This window comes from Glycine soja, chromosome 15 (assembly GCF_004193775.1).
Source record: "Glycine soja cultivar W05 chromosome 15, ASM419377v2, whole genome shotgun sequence".
NCBI lineage: Eukaryota > Viridiplantae > Streptophyta > Magnoliopsida > Fabales > Fabaceae > Glycine > Glycine soja.
Window position 1 is genome coordinate 18,379,651 of NC_041016.1, and position 17,117 is coordinate 18,396,767.

Genomic DNA, 17,117 nt, shown 5'->3' on the forward strand with positions numbered 1-17,117 from the left:
TCATGTATCTATGGTAATATGGTTCATGATGTCATCATATCATGTCTTTTTTTATTGATGTGGCATATGTTGATATTATGATAAAATCTAAAATGAAAGGTATTTCAGTGAAAAAAATAAATAAATAATGAAAAAAAAGAATAAAGAGATAGATGAAAATAGTACAATAAATTTTAAAATTATGTTCTCTTTAATCTACTCTACCAAACAAACTATATTATTTCTATCTATGCTCATCCTTCCTATTTCTTCTTTATCAAACAAAGGTTTTGAGTGTGTTCTGGTGAGACGACATATATTGAATGGTACTAGCGTCATAAAATTAATCAAATCAGCTGTGTAATTAGCCATGAACTTTTCTTATTTTACAATGTTACTTTAGTAAGTACCTTAGTAGTCATACTCCCGAGGATAGTGACAATTGTAAGTACCTTAACAATTAACGAACTAAACTTATTATACATTGCTCAAATCCCATCATCATAAGGAACGGACGTAGTATCAAGCCAACCATCTCCATTGATGAACTGCGAAACTGTGAAATTATAGGCATCACCATAATCCATCAAATGGTACCCAAACCATTGCACACGCTTCTCTGTGCCGGAACCAGGTCCATAGTTGTCATACTCTCCGTAATACAAAGTGTTCAATCCTTGCTCATTAGACCACTTTGTCCAACCCTTTGCGTCAATGAAGTCATCAATGTAGGACTCAAGGTAAACAGTGCGAGAATACACCCTCCATGGCCTCCCAAGGTAGCTCTTGAAGCTGCTAGAGTTGGAATAGAGATCAAGAGTTGCTATGATTGAGCAATTTTGGAATGAGATACCAGTGTCCTCATCTGGGCTATCTCTAGATTGTGCAGTGATTACTGTGAATTGACCAGGCATTGGTTTTCTTGATATGATGTTACATTCTTGTAGAATCACTGCTGCATTTCCAAATATGTAATCAATGGTACCATAAATGTCACACTCTCTATAGAATTGTCTAAAGGAGTGGACATATAGAGTGTCTTGGTAGCCATAAATTGCACACCTGTAGAAAGCTGTTAGGTCTGCATTTACCCTCAAGGCCACTGCTTGATGCTTCTCTGGCCCTGCGCTGTTTTCAATCGCAATATCACGTGCCAGAAAACCATCACCAAAGACAGCTGAAAAACATAGAGAACATAATCATGTAATTTCCATTTTGGCCACTTTAGAGAAAAATTGACATAAACAAGCAATAATCAAATCACTAAACAAGAAGATATTATTTTACAGTTTTTTTTTTATCAAAACATGTATAAGAAAATTTATAATTACTCGTGTACTTTGGTCAATGAATTAAACTAGATCTTCTTGTTATATTATTATATAGTCTAGGATTACGTGATGTTGGCATACATGTAACGAATGAGATTGACGAAGATCACGCGTCTTAGATTATGTAGTAATTTCTTCTAAAAAAGAGCTACTTAGACAGACAAAGATCCGTTAACTTTTTTGTTCTGTTACTTCTCAGCCCTGTGCCAAGGGGTAACCAATGCATGCTAAATTATTAATTGCACAAAATTTGAAAAGGGTGCAAAGGCTTCACCTAGAGTTGCAGATCTGAAAGTGGTCCAGCCATCACCGACGCTTCTGTTACCAGTTATGAAAGTCACATCACTTCCATCGCCAAGCATCATAATGTTGGTCTTATAGCTTGGGATTTCTATATTTTCCTCGTAAATCCCTTCTTTGACATAGATGACTATCCTATCCATGCTGTTATTCGGAGCAAAGTTGATGGCTTCAGTGATGGTGCTAAAGTTCCCAGTTCCATCTGCAGCCACAACAAGCATTTCATTTGGGTCATAATTTTCCCCATCTGAGTCTTCAAAGAGCCTTTGGTCACTGCTTGATGCCCACTTTGGAGCATTCATCAAAGGCTTGTTATTCTTTTTCGCATTGGGTGCCCCCATCTCTGGCTTAGGGAGCATTGAAAGAGAGTTACTGACATGCTTGTAAGTGTCGATCACAGATTTCACCAGAGATGGCTTCATTATTCCAGAAGCAGAATCTAGTCCTTCTAGACATGTGTTCTTGTTGGTGAGTGCTGCACTGAGGTAAGCTCTTGCATCAACTATGTTCTTGGAGTTGGAGGAACGGATCCCTGATAGTGATCTTTTCAAAGAAGCTAATGTGGATTGGTGGAGTTCCCTGCAGTCTTGAACAGCTCCTCTTTGCTTCTCTATGATGTTTGAGTGTCCAACGTTGTGGAAGAGATTTGAGAGCTTTGTGGTTTCAGATATTGCTACTTGGAGGGACTGAAGGAGGTAGTTGATTATGTTTGGACTTATGTTTATTGAGATGGATAGCTTCAATGAATTGGAACAAACTTCTGGGTATGGAGTGGTTGTGCAGAAAGATTTTAAGGAAGAGAGATTGGTATGAAGTGTTGTGGAAGCATTGGAAGAGTTTACAGCACAGGTGTGTGAGAAGAAGATTGAAAGCAGAAGGAAAAAGAGTTTATGTGATGAATGAGCCATGAAAAATAAGGAAAAAAAAAAGTAATGGAAAGTATTCAAAGGGGAAGTTGTTGAGTATTTGAATCCCTTAAATAAGACACTTGCTAAAGGAGTGATGGGGGACACTGATTAGAATCTAAAGTAACACGGGGTTTGTTCGAACTAATGTATGATAGCTGAAATATTGGATATCTGCCACAACCATATTGATTTTTCTCCTTTTTAGTTTAGGTGGGGTACCTTTGTTTGTTTCTCTTGAAAGACTTCTTTTTATTTGTATTTAGCAAAATGAAATAAGAGGCAAATCATGAGAAAAATAAAAAGTTACATTACTTTTTGGGTGTGTTGAGTAGCAAGTTGCTCTGGAGGATAGTGTAAAAAATCATGTATTTCTATGAAAGAGATCGAGTAGTACACTCTCGGACAGGAAGACATTGACTGCATGTTAGGTCATTCCTGTTTTCGTTTTGGAGCTGGCAGTTAAAATAATGCAAGCCATGGTGCGCCACAGCTACTAAAAAATTGAGGAACCTAAAGTACTTTGAGCTCAGAAGTTCAATTTATGTGTTTCCGTGTTGGTATCCAATTTTTTTGTTAACTCAGAGGTATCTAAGTTTCTATTTGTCACATAACTAATCTCTTCTATCATGATCGGCTATAGAATTATTAAGAGTAAAATTGACACGTTAAAAATAAGCTTTATTTTATCATTGTTCAATTAATATAATGAGTGTTTTCTATGAAACTCCTCTCCTGTTCTGAGTTGTATATATAATGTGTAGCCACATCAATTGAATGTTGCATTTTTCCTCACTTTTTTTATAAAAATAAAGTGACATTTTAATTGTAACTTCATTTACAAGTAAAAAGTTAAACCCTAAACTTTAATTAAGATATCCGAATGCTGCTGAAGGTATCCAATTGTCCATTTGGGTTTTCTCTTGTACATCATGCTCGTAAAATTTCTAGGTTACGTACTCTGCTAAAAGGTTCAGGATTCTGACACTGTGCAACCTTTGGGTAATATATTCTTTATTTTATTTGTTGGAAGGGGGTGATGACCGTGAATGATGGAATAATATGGCAACCCGTGAAGCGGCTTTGAAGACTGGATTACCCCACTAGCTATGGGTTTGCATTGAAAACAATTTAGCTATGTTAGTACAACTTCATTTGCTTCTTCTTTAACATGATGCTAATTAATTCATACTCTAATGTTTATAATTTGTACTAAAATTGAAGTGATCATTCCTATGAAACCATTTATGCTTCATTAATAGTTAATTAATGGTTTGTATGTGGCACCTCCAGACAACTTTACTTTGTGTCTTGAAATAATCACGTCAGAATCTCAAGTAGTCAAGCGTCATTCTCGTTTGTCCACAAATCTGCCAAATCTCACGCGTGTAGAGATTCTTTTTGGTATAAATATTTATAATTTACAGCACATACGAAAAGAAAAAATATATTTATATAGCTGTATAAACACATTATTGTCTCTTATCTGTGCACACTTCACGTGAAAAAATAGCGAATAAAGTGATGGAACCCCATTCCAAAAATAAAAGGAAGAGTTTTAGTCCCTTGTATTTTCCTATGATTTATTTATTTAATATGCGCTCTAAAAAAAATTTAACCAATTACTCAAATAATTGAATTTCTAATGTGATATGTTTTCCGCTCCTTTTTATAAAAAATATTCGGTGTATTATTTTTTTCTATATAAGAAAATATTGATTCTATTTTTTTGGTTTAATTATAAGAAATATAAATTTATGTTTAGATTTTATAATTACTATTTTATTTTATTGTGAAGTTTATGTTAACGAGATATTCATTAATTCTCTTTGTAAGTGGATATATCCAACTTTAAATGTATTGGAGCAACCTTTTGCATGACGGATAATTGTTGGTAAAAATAAATCATGACCTAATGGTTTTTCTTTTTAATAAGAGCAAAACAATAAGCAAGGCCATTTTACTACTCAAATTATCCCAATTTAACTTTCCTTCTCTCTCTCTTTCTCTCTATATAGGGAAGAGATCCACTTACTCCAAGAGTAAGTGTAAAGTCTTACTCTCAACCTGGATCCTTAATTTTATTTTAAATGAGCGGACGAAATTTATTTTATGTACACTTACCTTTTAGGTGTTCCATTTGCTATTCTTAATCGTCTGTCTATCTTTACTTTCTAACACTAGGAAGCTCACTCCATTCTCTTTTCCCACACCTAGTTTGCATTTCGTTTTCCTATAAAATATAGCAATTAAATCTCCTACGCACTACACATGTACCATACCTCTATCTCTCTTCCTCCCAATTTGTTAATGACCATTTATTGTTTTTCTCAATAACTATAAAACTCACTTCAAACATTTTGTCTCCTATACATAGCTTAAATTTCATTTATTTCTATTTTTTTATTTCAGTTATAGACACTATATAGGGACATGTATGCACATTCTGGTGCACCTAAGTAGGGACATGTACGCACAAAATTGTCACTTTATTATATCTAGTACTTGAGTTGTTGAGCAAATTATTCACATTATCTTTTGTGTGAACGAAAATAGCATGGTATTAATCAATGTGATAGATAAATGCAAAACTGGAAGGATGACAAGATTCATAAACTTTACATGAGTTGAACACCGCACGAGCAAATTACTCACTCTCTGTTGTGTGATCGAATACATGGGATACATATATACATATGAGTTCTGATTTGAATGACAATTGTTTTTTTTAGGTACTTTATCTAAGAATTCTAATGAATAATAGGTCTTATTCATTTGCACATAAACGGTTTGTTATAAAACTTGAATTTACTCCATTTTTTAGCCACCAAATTATAAACTTGTTGCATATATTCTTCCAATAAGACTCCACGGAGTCACCACATGCACAGTTCTTCAGTAAATAATTGTGCTCCATTTTCTTTAATTAACACTTCATCAATGTAAAAAAAATTATAATTGTTTCTTCCATCTCTCAGAGCATATTGCGTGAAAATCTTATGAATCAAATAATAATAACAATGATTAGTTACGATAATGAATAAAACGCAAGTTAAAGATTTGAAAGAATGCCATAAAGCTTACATTATTAATCATTATGATTTTTTTCTTGCAAGTCCTGTTGTTGTGACCATGCTCTCCACACTCATGGCATGCTTTCCTTTTAAACAATGACTTATTAAGTGATACTTCAAGCCCACTCTTCAATCTATTATTATGAGACACTTTTCCCCCATCCTTTTTTCTCCCCTTTGTTTGTGATAGTGTGGGACTCCTAGAATCAAACGAGGCACTTCACTCACTTGTTCTGGCATGCAAAGTTTGTTCCCAATGGTGAGGCTTGACTCCAAAAGTGGCATGCTGTCACCAGTAGGTAAACTTGTTTTCATTACAATTACTGACTTGTGAGTTTGACCTAACTCCAAAACGATGAACCTATATATCTCTTTTGACTTGTGCGTGCATCCTTCTTAAAATCCTAGATGTAGTGGATTGACCATCAAAGTTATTTTCAACATCACTAACCTCAATAAATTTGTTAGCATCCTTCGTCCAACGTTGCAAAACAAAATGATCAGGAATTTGAACAACCCCTTTTGCTTGAAAAATTACTAATGTGTCTACACAATATCCCCATAAATTCAAAAAGTTGGCAGTCACATTTAGCAACCTTTGAGTCTAAATCTACATTAACAATAAATGTATCTCAAGATCATAGCAACTAGACACCTGATAGACATGACTAGGCCCATCTCTTCTAATCTTTTTCTTAGTAAACTCATTGACCTTCCTAAGCTCATCTTGAAATTTTCCAAAAACATTTCTTGTATAAAAAAATTCAGCATGATGTTCAACTTTGGAGCCAGTACTCAAAATACGAGATTTATGCCTAGATTTGTAATCTTCCCTTTCTTTCGCTTCTAAGCGACAATCAACTGCCTTTTCAAAATTCACCACAAATTCTTGTAATCTTGTTCTTGAGTGTACAAAAGAATCAAAAAAGGCATTAATGCCCTCACTTCTTTGAGTAGTATTCATACCAGCAAAAAATGTACTCCTATTGAAAATAGGTATCCATGATTCTTTAATCCTGTATAATCCCTGAAGCCATTCATTTCCTTCTAAGTTATACTCTTTCATTAGGCGCTTCCATTCTTCTTCAAAAATATCAATACAAGGTGACTCTCGGATGCATCTTTTAAGCTCACGCTTGAAAGTAGATCTTTTATGGTATACATGAGCTAACTTTTCAGGAAACTTCTTTTTAATGTGCCACAAGAAAATGTGATGTCTTGTTTCTAGAAATACTTTTTTATAGCAACTCCAATTGTTAAATCTTGATTAGTTATGATAGAAACAGATTTTTTCCCACCCATTGCCTCGAGCCAAGTTTGAAATAACCAAGTAAAAGATTTCTCTGATTCGTCTTGTAAAATGCAAAACCAAACAAAATTGACTGATAATGATTATTCACTCTAGTAAATAGTGCAAGCGGCTTACTATACTTATTGGTTTTATAGGTGGTATCAAAAGTTATAACATCTCCAAATTTCTGGTAAGCCACCCTTGATCTAGCATCTACCCAAAGAAAATTTACCATTCGAGAATCATCATCACATTGGATTTCATAGAAAAAATTAGGATTTTCAACTTGTTTTCGTTTGCAATAATTGAAAACAACTTCAACATCTCCAAGATCTAAATTCTTTCTTCGAAGATTTCTGATATGATTCCAACAATCTCTATCGGAAAAATATGAGTCACTATTGTTGAAAATTGAAGCAACCTTCCCTGTAAGCAATCCTTCTTCCTCAAATTTTTCTACAAGACTTTGTGCAACAACACTCATCTTTTTATGACACCTCATATAACACACACTTTTGGGGCTAAGCATTACATGGTTGTGATCATTGCTAAATGATTTAATAACCCAATTGCTTGCTATGTCACCTCTTGAAACAATAGGTGAAGCTTGACAACTGGTTCGAAGAGTTGAGCACTTTCTTATACTTTGACAAATGTTATCATGAGTATCTTTATCCACTAAACCTTTTACTTTGTGTTGACCTTCACAACAACATACCAAGACTGTCATCTTTGGTTTACTTGATCGAATCCGTATTCCAAAACCATTCTTCTTAGCAAATGAATTATAAAATTCTCTAACCTTTTCAAGAGACTCAAACTCCAACCCAAGACAAGGCTGGATATTCAATTCTTCAGCATCATTTGAAGTATCTCCTGGCATAACCTCCCCATATGGAATTGGTGTATCCATGGGCATGACATTAATGGACTCAATTTCTTGTATTTCTATATTACCAAGAGTATCTGTCATCACTGTATTGGATAGGTCTGCATATTTTCAATAATAAAAATTTGCTAAAATCCAAATTTATGAAATGATTAGTTGTAGCACAAAGTATTTGCCATCATTGTACTTAATAAGAAAATTAAAATTAACAGAGCAAGTTTACGAAATAGATAATTGAAGCACAGAGGAAGTTTACTAAATGTATTATTGAATTATATAGACAAGGTCCAGGAAGTGGATAATTGAATTAATAAAAAAATAAAATAGTCAAAATTTTTCAAATTTAAAGAAAATGCATAGTTGGTGTAAGAAGCGAGAACATATGCAATGGAAATCAACTTACACTGTTCACTTGTACGATCTCAAGCTTGTGGCAACTTAGATTATCATTTCTTTAATCAAAGCATCAAAATGGAAATCAACAAAATGCAAACTAGGTGCAGGAAGAGAAAATAGAGTGATCTTCCTAGTGTTAAAAAGGGAAGATAGAAGGACGTATAGGAATTACAAAAGGAACATATACAAGATAAGTGTGTATAGGATTTTAGTTGTTAAATATAACTAAAATAAATAAATGGAAATAAATGAAATTTAAGCTATGTACAGGAGACAAAATGTTTGAAGTGAGTTTTATAGTTACTGAGAAAAACAATAAATGGTCATTAGTGGATTGGGAGGAAAAGAGATAGAGGTTTGGTATGTGTGTAGTGCGTAGGAGATTTAATTGTTAGATTTTATTGGAAAACGAAACGATAAACTAGGTGCAGGAAAAAGAATGGAGTGAGCTTCCTAGTGTTAGAAAGGGAAGATAGACAGACGTTTACGAATTGCAAATGGAACACATAAAAGGTAAGTGTGCGTAGGATAAATCTGATCCGCTCATTCAAAAAAAAAAATTAAGGATCCAGATTGAGAGTAAGACTTTACACTTACTCTTGGAGTAAATGGATCCTGTAGGGATTCAATCAATCAACCTAATTTGATTCTAACAAACAATCATCAATCCTAACCACATGCTTTCTATTCATGTAGAGAAAAATTATTGCATAAAGAGGAATAAAACCCCATTGTGTTCCCATACTCAAAATCATGATGAAAACTAAATGCGAAAGCGTACCTAGATTAGCCATCACGGAATGATGAAAGGTTGATGAGGATCAAGATTGGTTTTATGATCTTCCAAATGTAAAGAGCTTTATTTTCTTATTTGAATTTTCTCTTCTAATAGGGATAAAGAGAAAAAGAAAGCGAAACTGTACGTCTGTCACTCCTCTCTACAAATGGGGACCATAACCTCTTATATTGGTAACTGCCATCAATTACCCCAAATTTGGTAATTATAATTTGACCCCTCATCAAATTATAATATTACTAATGGTATCTACACAATTAGCCTTTCATGACATATATGCCCTTAGCCATAATTTTATATTGATTAGATCACTTTAATATTTTGGCTAATAAAATAATGGTCCTAACTCATTCAATTATGTGATATATATATATATCCAAAAGTCAATGTATGCAACATAGAACATAAAATACATAAAAGTGACTAACTCCCACTAAACCAAAGATTCCTCGAACTGTAAAACACCCATGTGAGCAACATGTTCATGAAAGACCTTGGGTTGAAGTCCCTTAGTAAGAGGATCTGCTATTATGGAGTTTGTCCCTAAGTGTTATATGGAAATTTATCCACTCTGTACCCTTTCCTTAACAACTAGGAACTTGATGTCAATATGCTTCGACTTGGTCAAGCTCCTATTGTTGTTAGTATACAATACAATTGATTTATTTTCACAATATAACATAAGTGGTCTTTCAATTTCTTCCACAATTTGCAGCCCCATGACAAAATTTCTCAACCATATTCCATGATTTGATGCCTTATAGCATGCTACAAATTTTGTCGCCATAGTGGATGAAGTAGTAAGGGTTTGCTTCGCACTGTGCCAAGAAACTGCACCACCGGCTAACATCAAAATGTAACCCGAAGTGGATCTCAAACTATCTAGGCATCCTGCAAAATCCGATTCAAAATACCCTGCAAAATCCAACTGATCTAACCTCTTATATGTGAGCATATAATACTTTGTTCTCTTCAAATACCTCATAACTTTTTTGGCTGCTTTTCAATGATCCATTCCTGGATTGCTTAAATATCTGCCTAATACTCCAACTATGTATGCTATATTCGGACGAATACATACTTGGGCATGTATCAAACTCCCTACAGCTGATGCATAGGGAATCTTTTGTATTTCCTGAATTTCCAAATTTCCTTTTGGGCACTGTTTGAGATTGAACTTGTCTTCCAAATGAGAGAATTACTTGATGAAATTTGTGGTACCATTGACGAGATGCATGTTTTAGCCCAAAAATGGATTTTGTCAGTTTGCAAACCATATTCTTTGGGTCTTCTAACACAAAGTTTTATGGTTGCACCATATAAATTGTCTCATCAATGTTGCCATTGAGAAATGTCGTCTTAACATCCATTTGATGAAGCTGCAGATCATAATGTGCAATAAGAGTCATGATTGTCCTAAAAGAGTCTTTCAATGAAACTGGAGAGAAAGTCTCTTTAAAGTCAATCCTTTCCTTTTGGGTATAGCCCTTCGCCATAAAGCGACCCTTATACCTCTCCACATTACCTTTGGAATCCCGCTTGGTCTTAAATATCCATTTGCAACCAATGGGTTTCACACCTTCTGGTAATGGGACATGTTCCCAAACCTTGTTGTCTTGCATGGACTTGTACTCCTCATTCATTGCTTCAATCCACTTTTCTGAGTTGGAATCTTGCATGGCTTGATGGAAGTTGAATGGGTCATCTTCCATCATACCATTATTTTCCTCATGTTCCTGGAGAAACACCACATAATCATCTGGAATAACATTTCTCCTTTCTCTTGTAGATCTCCGCAAAGGTACTGGCTCATGAAGCATAAGTTCTTGAGGATCTTGAGTTTGTTCTTCATGTACAACCAAATTATCTTGAGTGAGAGATTCAATAACAATATCTTGTAGAGGTTTCAAATTTGCTTAATCAAAAGCAACTGTATGAATCGGTTCTGGAATTGTTATTGATTCATCATCTAAGACAAACTCAATATCCTCAAAGAATGTGGCAGTTACCATCTCAAAAATTGTCTTTAATTTGAGATCATAAAATTTATAGCCCCTAGATCTTTTAGAATAACCAATAAAGTAGCTGCTTACTGTTCGGGAGTCCAATTTCCTTTCATTTGGCTTATAAGGCCTTGCCTTAGCTGGACATCCCCAACACGAAAATGTTTCATACTAGGATTTCGCCCAACCCAAAGCTCATAAGGTGTTTTGGCAGCTGCCTTAGTTGGTACTCTATTTAGAATATAAGTTGTAGTCTTTAGTGCCTCTCCCCAAAGTGACTCTGGTAAGTTAGAATGACACATCATGCTTCTTATTATATCCATAAGAGTTCTATTTCGTCTTTCAACTACACCATTCATGCTAGGTGACCCTGACATGGTGTACTGTGGGACGATTCCACATTCCTCTAGGTACCAGGCAAAAGGCCCTGAACATTGTTCACCTAAACCGTCATATCTGCCATAGTATTCACCATCACGATCAGATCTAACACTCTTGATTCTTTTGTTGAATTGATTTTCAACTTCAACTTTAAATATTTTGAACACATCTAGAGATTGTGACTTTTCATGTATAAGAAACAAGTATGCATATCTAGAGTAATCGTCTATGAATGATATAAAATATTCATGACCATTCCATGAAGGTGTATGAAATGGCCCACTAATGTTCGCATGTATCAATTCCAAGACGTTTGTAGCTCTATATGCACCTAATTTCTTGCTTTTGTTCTGTTTACCTTTAATGCATTCAACACAAACATCAAGGCTTGTGAAATTAATGGAATCCAAGATTTCATTTGACACAAGTCGTTCAATTCTATTCTTAGAAATGTGACCTAAGCGCTTATGCCATAATTCTTCTGAGTTTGTAATATCAATTCTACGCTTAGTACCACGCATTTTCACATTAAAGGATTCACCATAAGAAGCTACAGTGTCAACTAAATATAGATTATCATAAGCCAAGAGTCAACCAGTTCCAACAATATCTGAATTGAAAGACAACCTAAACACATTATTTCCAAATGAACACAAATAACTCAATTAGTCCAAATAGGAAACTGAAACCAAATTCCATCTAAATGACGGTACAACAAAAGTGTCTTTCAAATCCAAATAAAAACTAGTACATAATAATAATCTAAAGTTCCCTATAGCTTCCACTTCCACCGATTTACCATCTCCAACATATATCCATCTTTCAGAATCAATTGGCTTCTGGTAACTTAGGTAACCCTTTATTGAAACACTGATGTTACTAGTGGCACCAGAATCTAACCACCAAGTGTTTCTAGGTACTGAAGCTAAATTGACCTCAGAACAGACCAAAGTAAGAAACATACCTTTCTTTGCACGCTAAGCATGATATTTGGTGCATTTCTTCTTTACATGTCTAGGTTTACTACAAAAGAAATAGTCATCACCTTGATTTTGTTTCTTTTGCCCTTGTCTTTAGAGGTACTTACAACATGAGCACTTTCAGTCCTTTCTTGCTTCAGTCTTTTCTTTTCTGGCACACAATATGAAATGAGCTCATTAAGAGACCATTTCTCCTTCTGACCATTATAAGAGAGATCTTAAACTGACTAAACTGTGAAGGCAGAGAAATTAGCATTAAATAAATAAGCAAGTCTTTTGATAGCTCAAACTTTAGTGCCCTTAATTTTGAAGCAATATTTGACATTCCCATAATGTATTCCCTGACATCCTTTGCCTTGATACTTCATGAAAATTAAGTTTTGAAGAAGAGTAATTGTTTCTGCCTTATCGCTTTTTTTTTTTTTGCAAAGTGCTTTTCAATTTTAGCAAATAATTCTTTGGCACTAGTTATATCATGAAACAGTGCCCCTAAAGACCTCAGGAATGTCGCGCTTAATGATCATAAGACTCATGTGATTTGAGTGATCCCACTTCTCATGAAGTTTCCTTTGTTTAGAGGTACTGAAGAAATCCGTAGGAGAATGGGATTTCTCAATCCTTAATGCAAGGTCTAGATCCATGCAGCCAAGAACAATTTGCATGTTCTATTTCCAGTCCTTAAAAATTTGTACCATTAAGAACCATAACCGAATTCATATTAGCAGATATAAAAGCAACAACTGAAAAGATCAAAACAAATAATACAATAAGGTCACATAACAGTCATCAATGCATTTAAATAATGGTATATCCCATCTCAAGATATCTAGTGCTCCATTAATATCAAGTCTTTGGACAGTGATATTAATTGTTAGTGATATCCTTGTTGTAATGCTCAAACATTGATAATAAAAGCATATCAAATAACAACCCCATCTTTTGATGTGACTTATCATTCACATGCAAAACCTCATAAGTATCACACGTTTAACATCACAGGTGTGTATGTAAAATAGTTAAATGGTAAATTTCCTTTGGGTCAATCACCATTCATATAAATAATCACACACGTTAACATTTCTCATGAACAATCTACATAAGAGAGGTCACTTTGGTGATATCTTGATTCAATTAGCTCATTTAAATGCTTGTTAGTCGCTTTATACGACTAACTTTTGTATAGAAATCATTTTCCAGAGCTTATATAGTTCCCCAATTTATGGTTATTTTGGAGTAAATTTAGTAAATAAATCTTATTTTATGGTTAACGCTGTCTCTAGAACATTTCCATTGGATTTAATGATGAAATATGTGCATTTTCATGTGAAAAAGAGGCTAAGTTTTGAATTGCAAAAAGTAGCAATTGGGCTAAGCTCAACAGTTGGGCTAAGTGCTTATCCACCGTTAAGCACGGCTTCTAAGCGCTTAGTGCAAAGGAGAATCTGGCAGAGCATCAACATCAAAGCCGCACGCTAAGCATGATATCAGTGCGCTAAGCACAGTAGGTGCCTTCAGCCAGGCTACGCGCGAGACTGACGCTAAGCCCAATTCCACTTACTCGTGCTAAGCACGAAGGTGGCGCTAAGCACAATGTCGCGATTTTAGAGCCTATTTAAAGTCTGTCTTGTGCAAAATTAGGGTACACTTTTACAGAATACCCAGGGCATATAATTCCACAGTAGCCACAATGCCTATTTCGGGAAAAGAACCCTCGAAGCAGCAAAGAGGAACAACTTGTGCATTGAAGCCTAGGTTTTTTCATTTAAGAGAGATTATTGAGTAGAGAGTGAGTGTGAGATATTGAGAAGAGGAGGAGGAATCCCCCTTATCGTATAAGAAACTATCATTCTCTGCTTTTAATCTCATTTATTGTTAGGGTTTCTTTGTAATGGCTGGCTAAACATCCTAGTTAGGGATTTCTAATGAACAACTGATGTAAATACACAATATATAATTGATTGTGTTTTCTGTGTTCAATGCTTGATGTTTGTATGCTTTTGGTCTGATCACCCATTTGTGTGCACAGTTAGGTGACTTTAGCATTGAGAAATGTATTGTTGCCTTAGAACTTGATTGAAGCAGGATCAAAACTTAATCTTGCATGAGGGATTTGCGGGTTAAGTTTTGGTTTTAATTATGTTGTTACAATAATGCTGTTTAGTTTAGGCCTAGTCTTAAATGAGGGATTTGCGGATGAAGCTTAGGCTAAATTAGGCTAAACTTTCGTAAGCTACTTGAGTTGAGTCTAGTCTTACATGACGGATCTGCGGACGAAACTCAATTTAAGTTAGTCTAAACCTAAGAGGGCTATCTAAATCGGGCCTAGTCTTACATGAGGGATCTGCGGACAAAGCTTGGATTAATTCGGTCTGACGAGGGATCGAGGGTTTAATAATTTAGGCTACAACATAGAACACAAGAGCATGATTGATTAGAGAAATATATTTCTATGCATCAGCTTGTTTGTTAGAAAGACCTAACATTTCTACCTACTGCTGTCATTTTATTTACCTTGCATTTTATAGTTTTTATCATACAAGTTTAGTTTAAATTTTGTTCGAAATTATCACTTATACATGTTCTCTCAACAATGCTTCGATTTTGAACTTAATTCAGGCTAACATTAGTTCCATCTGTTCGATACTCAGATTCATCCGTTTTAATTTTTAAATACTTGACAATCCGGCGCGTTTTCCAATAAACCCTCATTGAAATTTTCTTGAGACATAAATGCACAAAAAGTAACTGCAATGGGGAGCAAGCAATGCCAAAAAATCAAAATGATATACCATAGCTAAATTTTGAACATTGATGCACCAAATCTAAAATTAAAACATTTCTAGAGTAAATTATTTTAACTTTATTTATTTATTTCAAATTTTAGAAGCCCATGATTGTTTGTTTAATTTACTATAGCGGTCTTTAAAAGTAAGAACCTGTAACCTTTAAATGAGCGGTGCATTTAAATTTATACCTATTATTCCACATGAAATATGTACATGATACTCATAAAATGCATAACCTATTAACACATTGAATTCATTTAAAATTTAGAATATGCCAGTAGCTTGAATAAATAAAATTTCCAAAATCATACATGAATCAAGTACGGGTGGCTCTGATACCAACTTGTAGGGATTCAATCAATCAACCTAATTTGATTCTAACATACAATCATCAATCCTAACCACATGTTTTCTATCCATGTAGAGAGAAATTACTGCATAAAGATGAATAAAACTCCATTGTGTTCCCATACTCAAAATTATGATGAAAACTAAATTCGAAAGCGTACCTGGATTAGCCAAAATGAAATGATGAAAGGTTGATGAGGATCAAGATTGGTTTTATGATCTTCCAAATGTAGAGAGTTTTATTTTCTTATCTGAATTTTCTCTTCTGATGGGGATAAAGAGAAAAAGAAAGCGAAATTGTATGTTTGTCGCTTCTCTCTACAAAAGAGGACCATAAATTCTTATATTGGTAATTACCATCAACTACCCCAAATTTAATAATTATAATTTGGCCCCTCATCAAATTATAATATCACTAATGGTATCTACACAATTAGTCTTTCATGACATATATGCCCTTAGCCATAATTTTATATTTATTAGACCACTTTAATATTTTGACTAATAAAATAATGGTCCTAACTCATTCAATTATTTGACATATATATATATGACCCAAAATTGATAACAGATCCCTTCCCATATATATTCTAATTCTATCAATTAATATGTTATGGTTGTAACCCTAACTGACACAACTAGAGATCATTTTATCAAACTATCTAAGAAGTATCAAATTGTCCATGTTCCCCTTTATTAATTATGTAATTCAAGTAATTGTCAGTGTTGTGTGGGACATGCATATATTATGTTATTTGGGACATGTATTTTTCTTGCTAGGTATTAGATTTGGACAATTGTACTTCTATTTTAATTTGAACATGTATCAAAGCCTTTAATAACATGATTAATTTTATATTGTGCTTGCGAGTTATTAATTTAAAACTTCTTGCTAGTGTAACACTACTACAAAAAGCAGTTTTAACATCGGATTATCAACATCGGTTTTGTACAAAACCGATGTTAAGTTAAACGCGGTGACATATTTGTAAATAAAATATCCTTCTTAACATCGATTTTCCAAAAAACCAATGTTAATGCATACACGTTAACATCGGTTTTATAAAAACCGATGTTAACTAATGATGTTAACATCGGTTTTTAAAAAACCGATGTTAACGTATGATATGTTAACATCGATTTTTTGGAAAACCGATGTTAACATATTATACGTTAACATCGGTTTTTTAAAAAACCGATGTTAACGTGCATGCATTAACATCGGTTTTTTGGAAAAACGATGTTAACGTTATTAGTTAACATCGGTTTTTCAAAAATCGATGTTAACGTATGATATGTTAATATCGGTTTTCCAAAAAACCGATGTTAATATAAACTTTTTGTTTAATTATTTATATATTTTTTAAAAAAATCATATATTGCGTTATTAATTATATTTTAATTAAAAAAATATAATAATTAAGAAACAATTATAAATTCAAAAGGTAAACATTTAAAAATTAAACTAAATTTTTAAAATGAATTTCGTAATTTTAATTTTATTATTATTTAATCAACAAAATTTGACCAAACTTCATCATATTTTTTATCATTTGACTAAGCAAAGTTTTTTCTTCACTGCTTAAATGACCAACATACAAATGGAGGTGAAATTTACAATTTTGGTTATTACAAATTTAATTTTTTACACTAATATT

At 33.8% G+C, this 17,117-nt stretch overlaps 1 protein-coding gene across 1 annotated transcript; it reads right to left on the reverse strand.

Moving 5' to 3' along the window:
* Nucleotides 1-317: 317 nt before the first annotated feature.
* Nucleotides 318-2,742, reverse strand: LOC114387026 (probable pectinesterase/pectinesterase inhibitor 12). The gene is made up of 2 exons (XM_028347129.1): nt 1,585-2,742; nt 318-1,156 (listed from the first exon to the last, which is right to left on the reverse strand). The coding sequence occupies exons 1-2, from the start codon at nt 2,516-2,518 to the stop codon at nt 468-470; spliced, it is 1,623 nt and encodes a 540-aa protein (XP_028202930.1). The 5' UTR covers nt 2,519-2,742; the 3' UTR covers nt 318-467.
* Nucleotides 2,743-17,117: the final 14,375 nt, after the last annotated feature.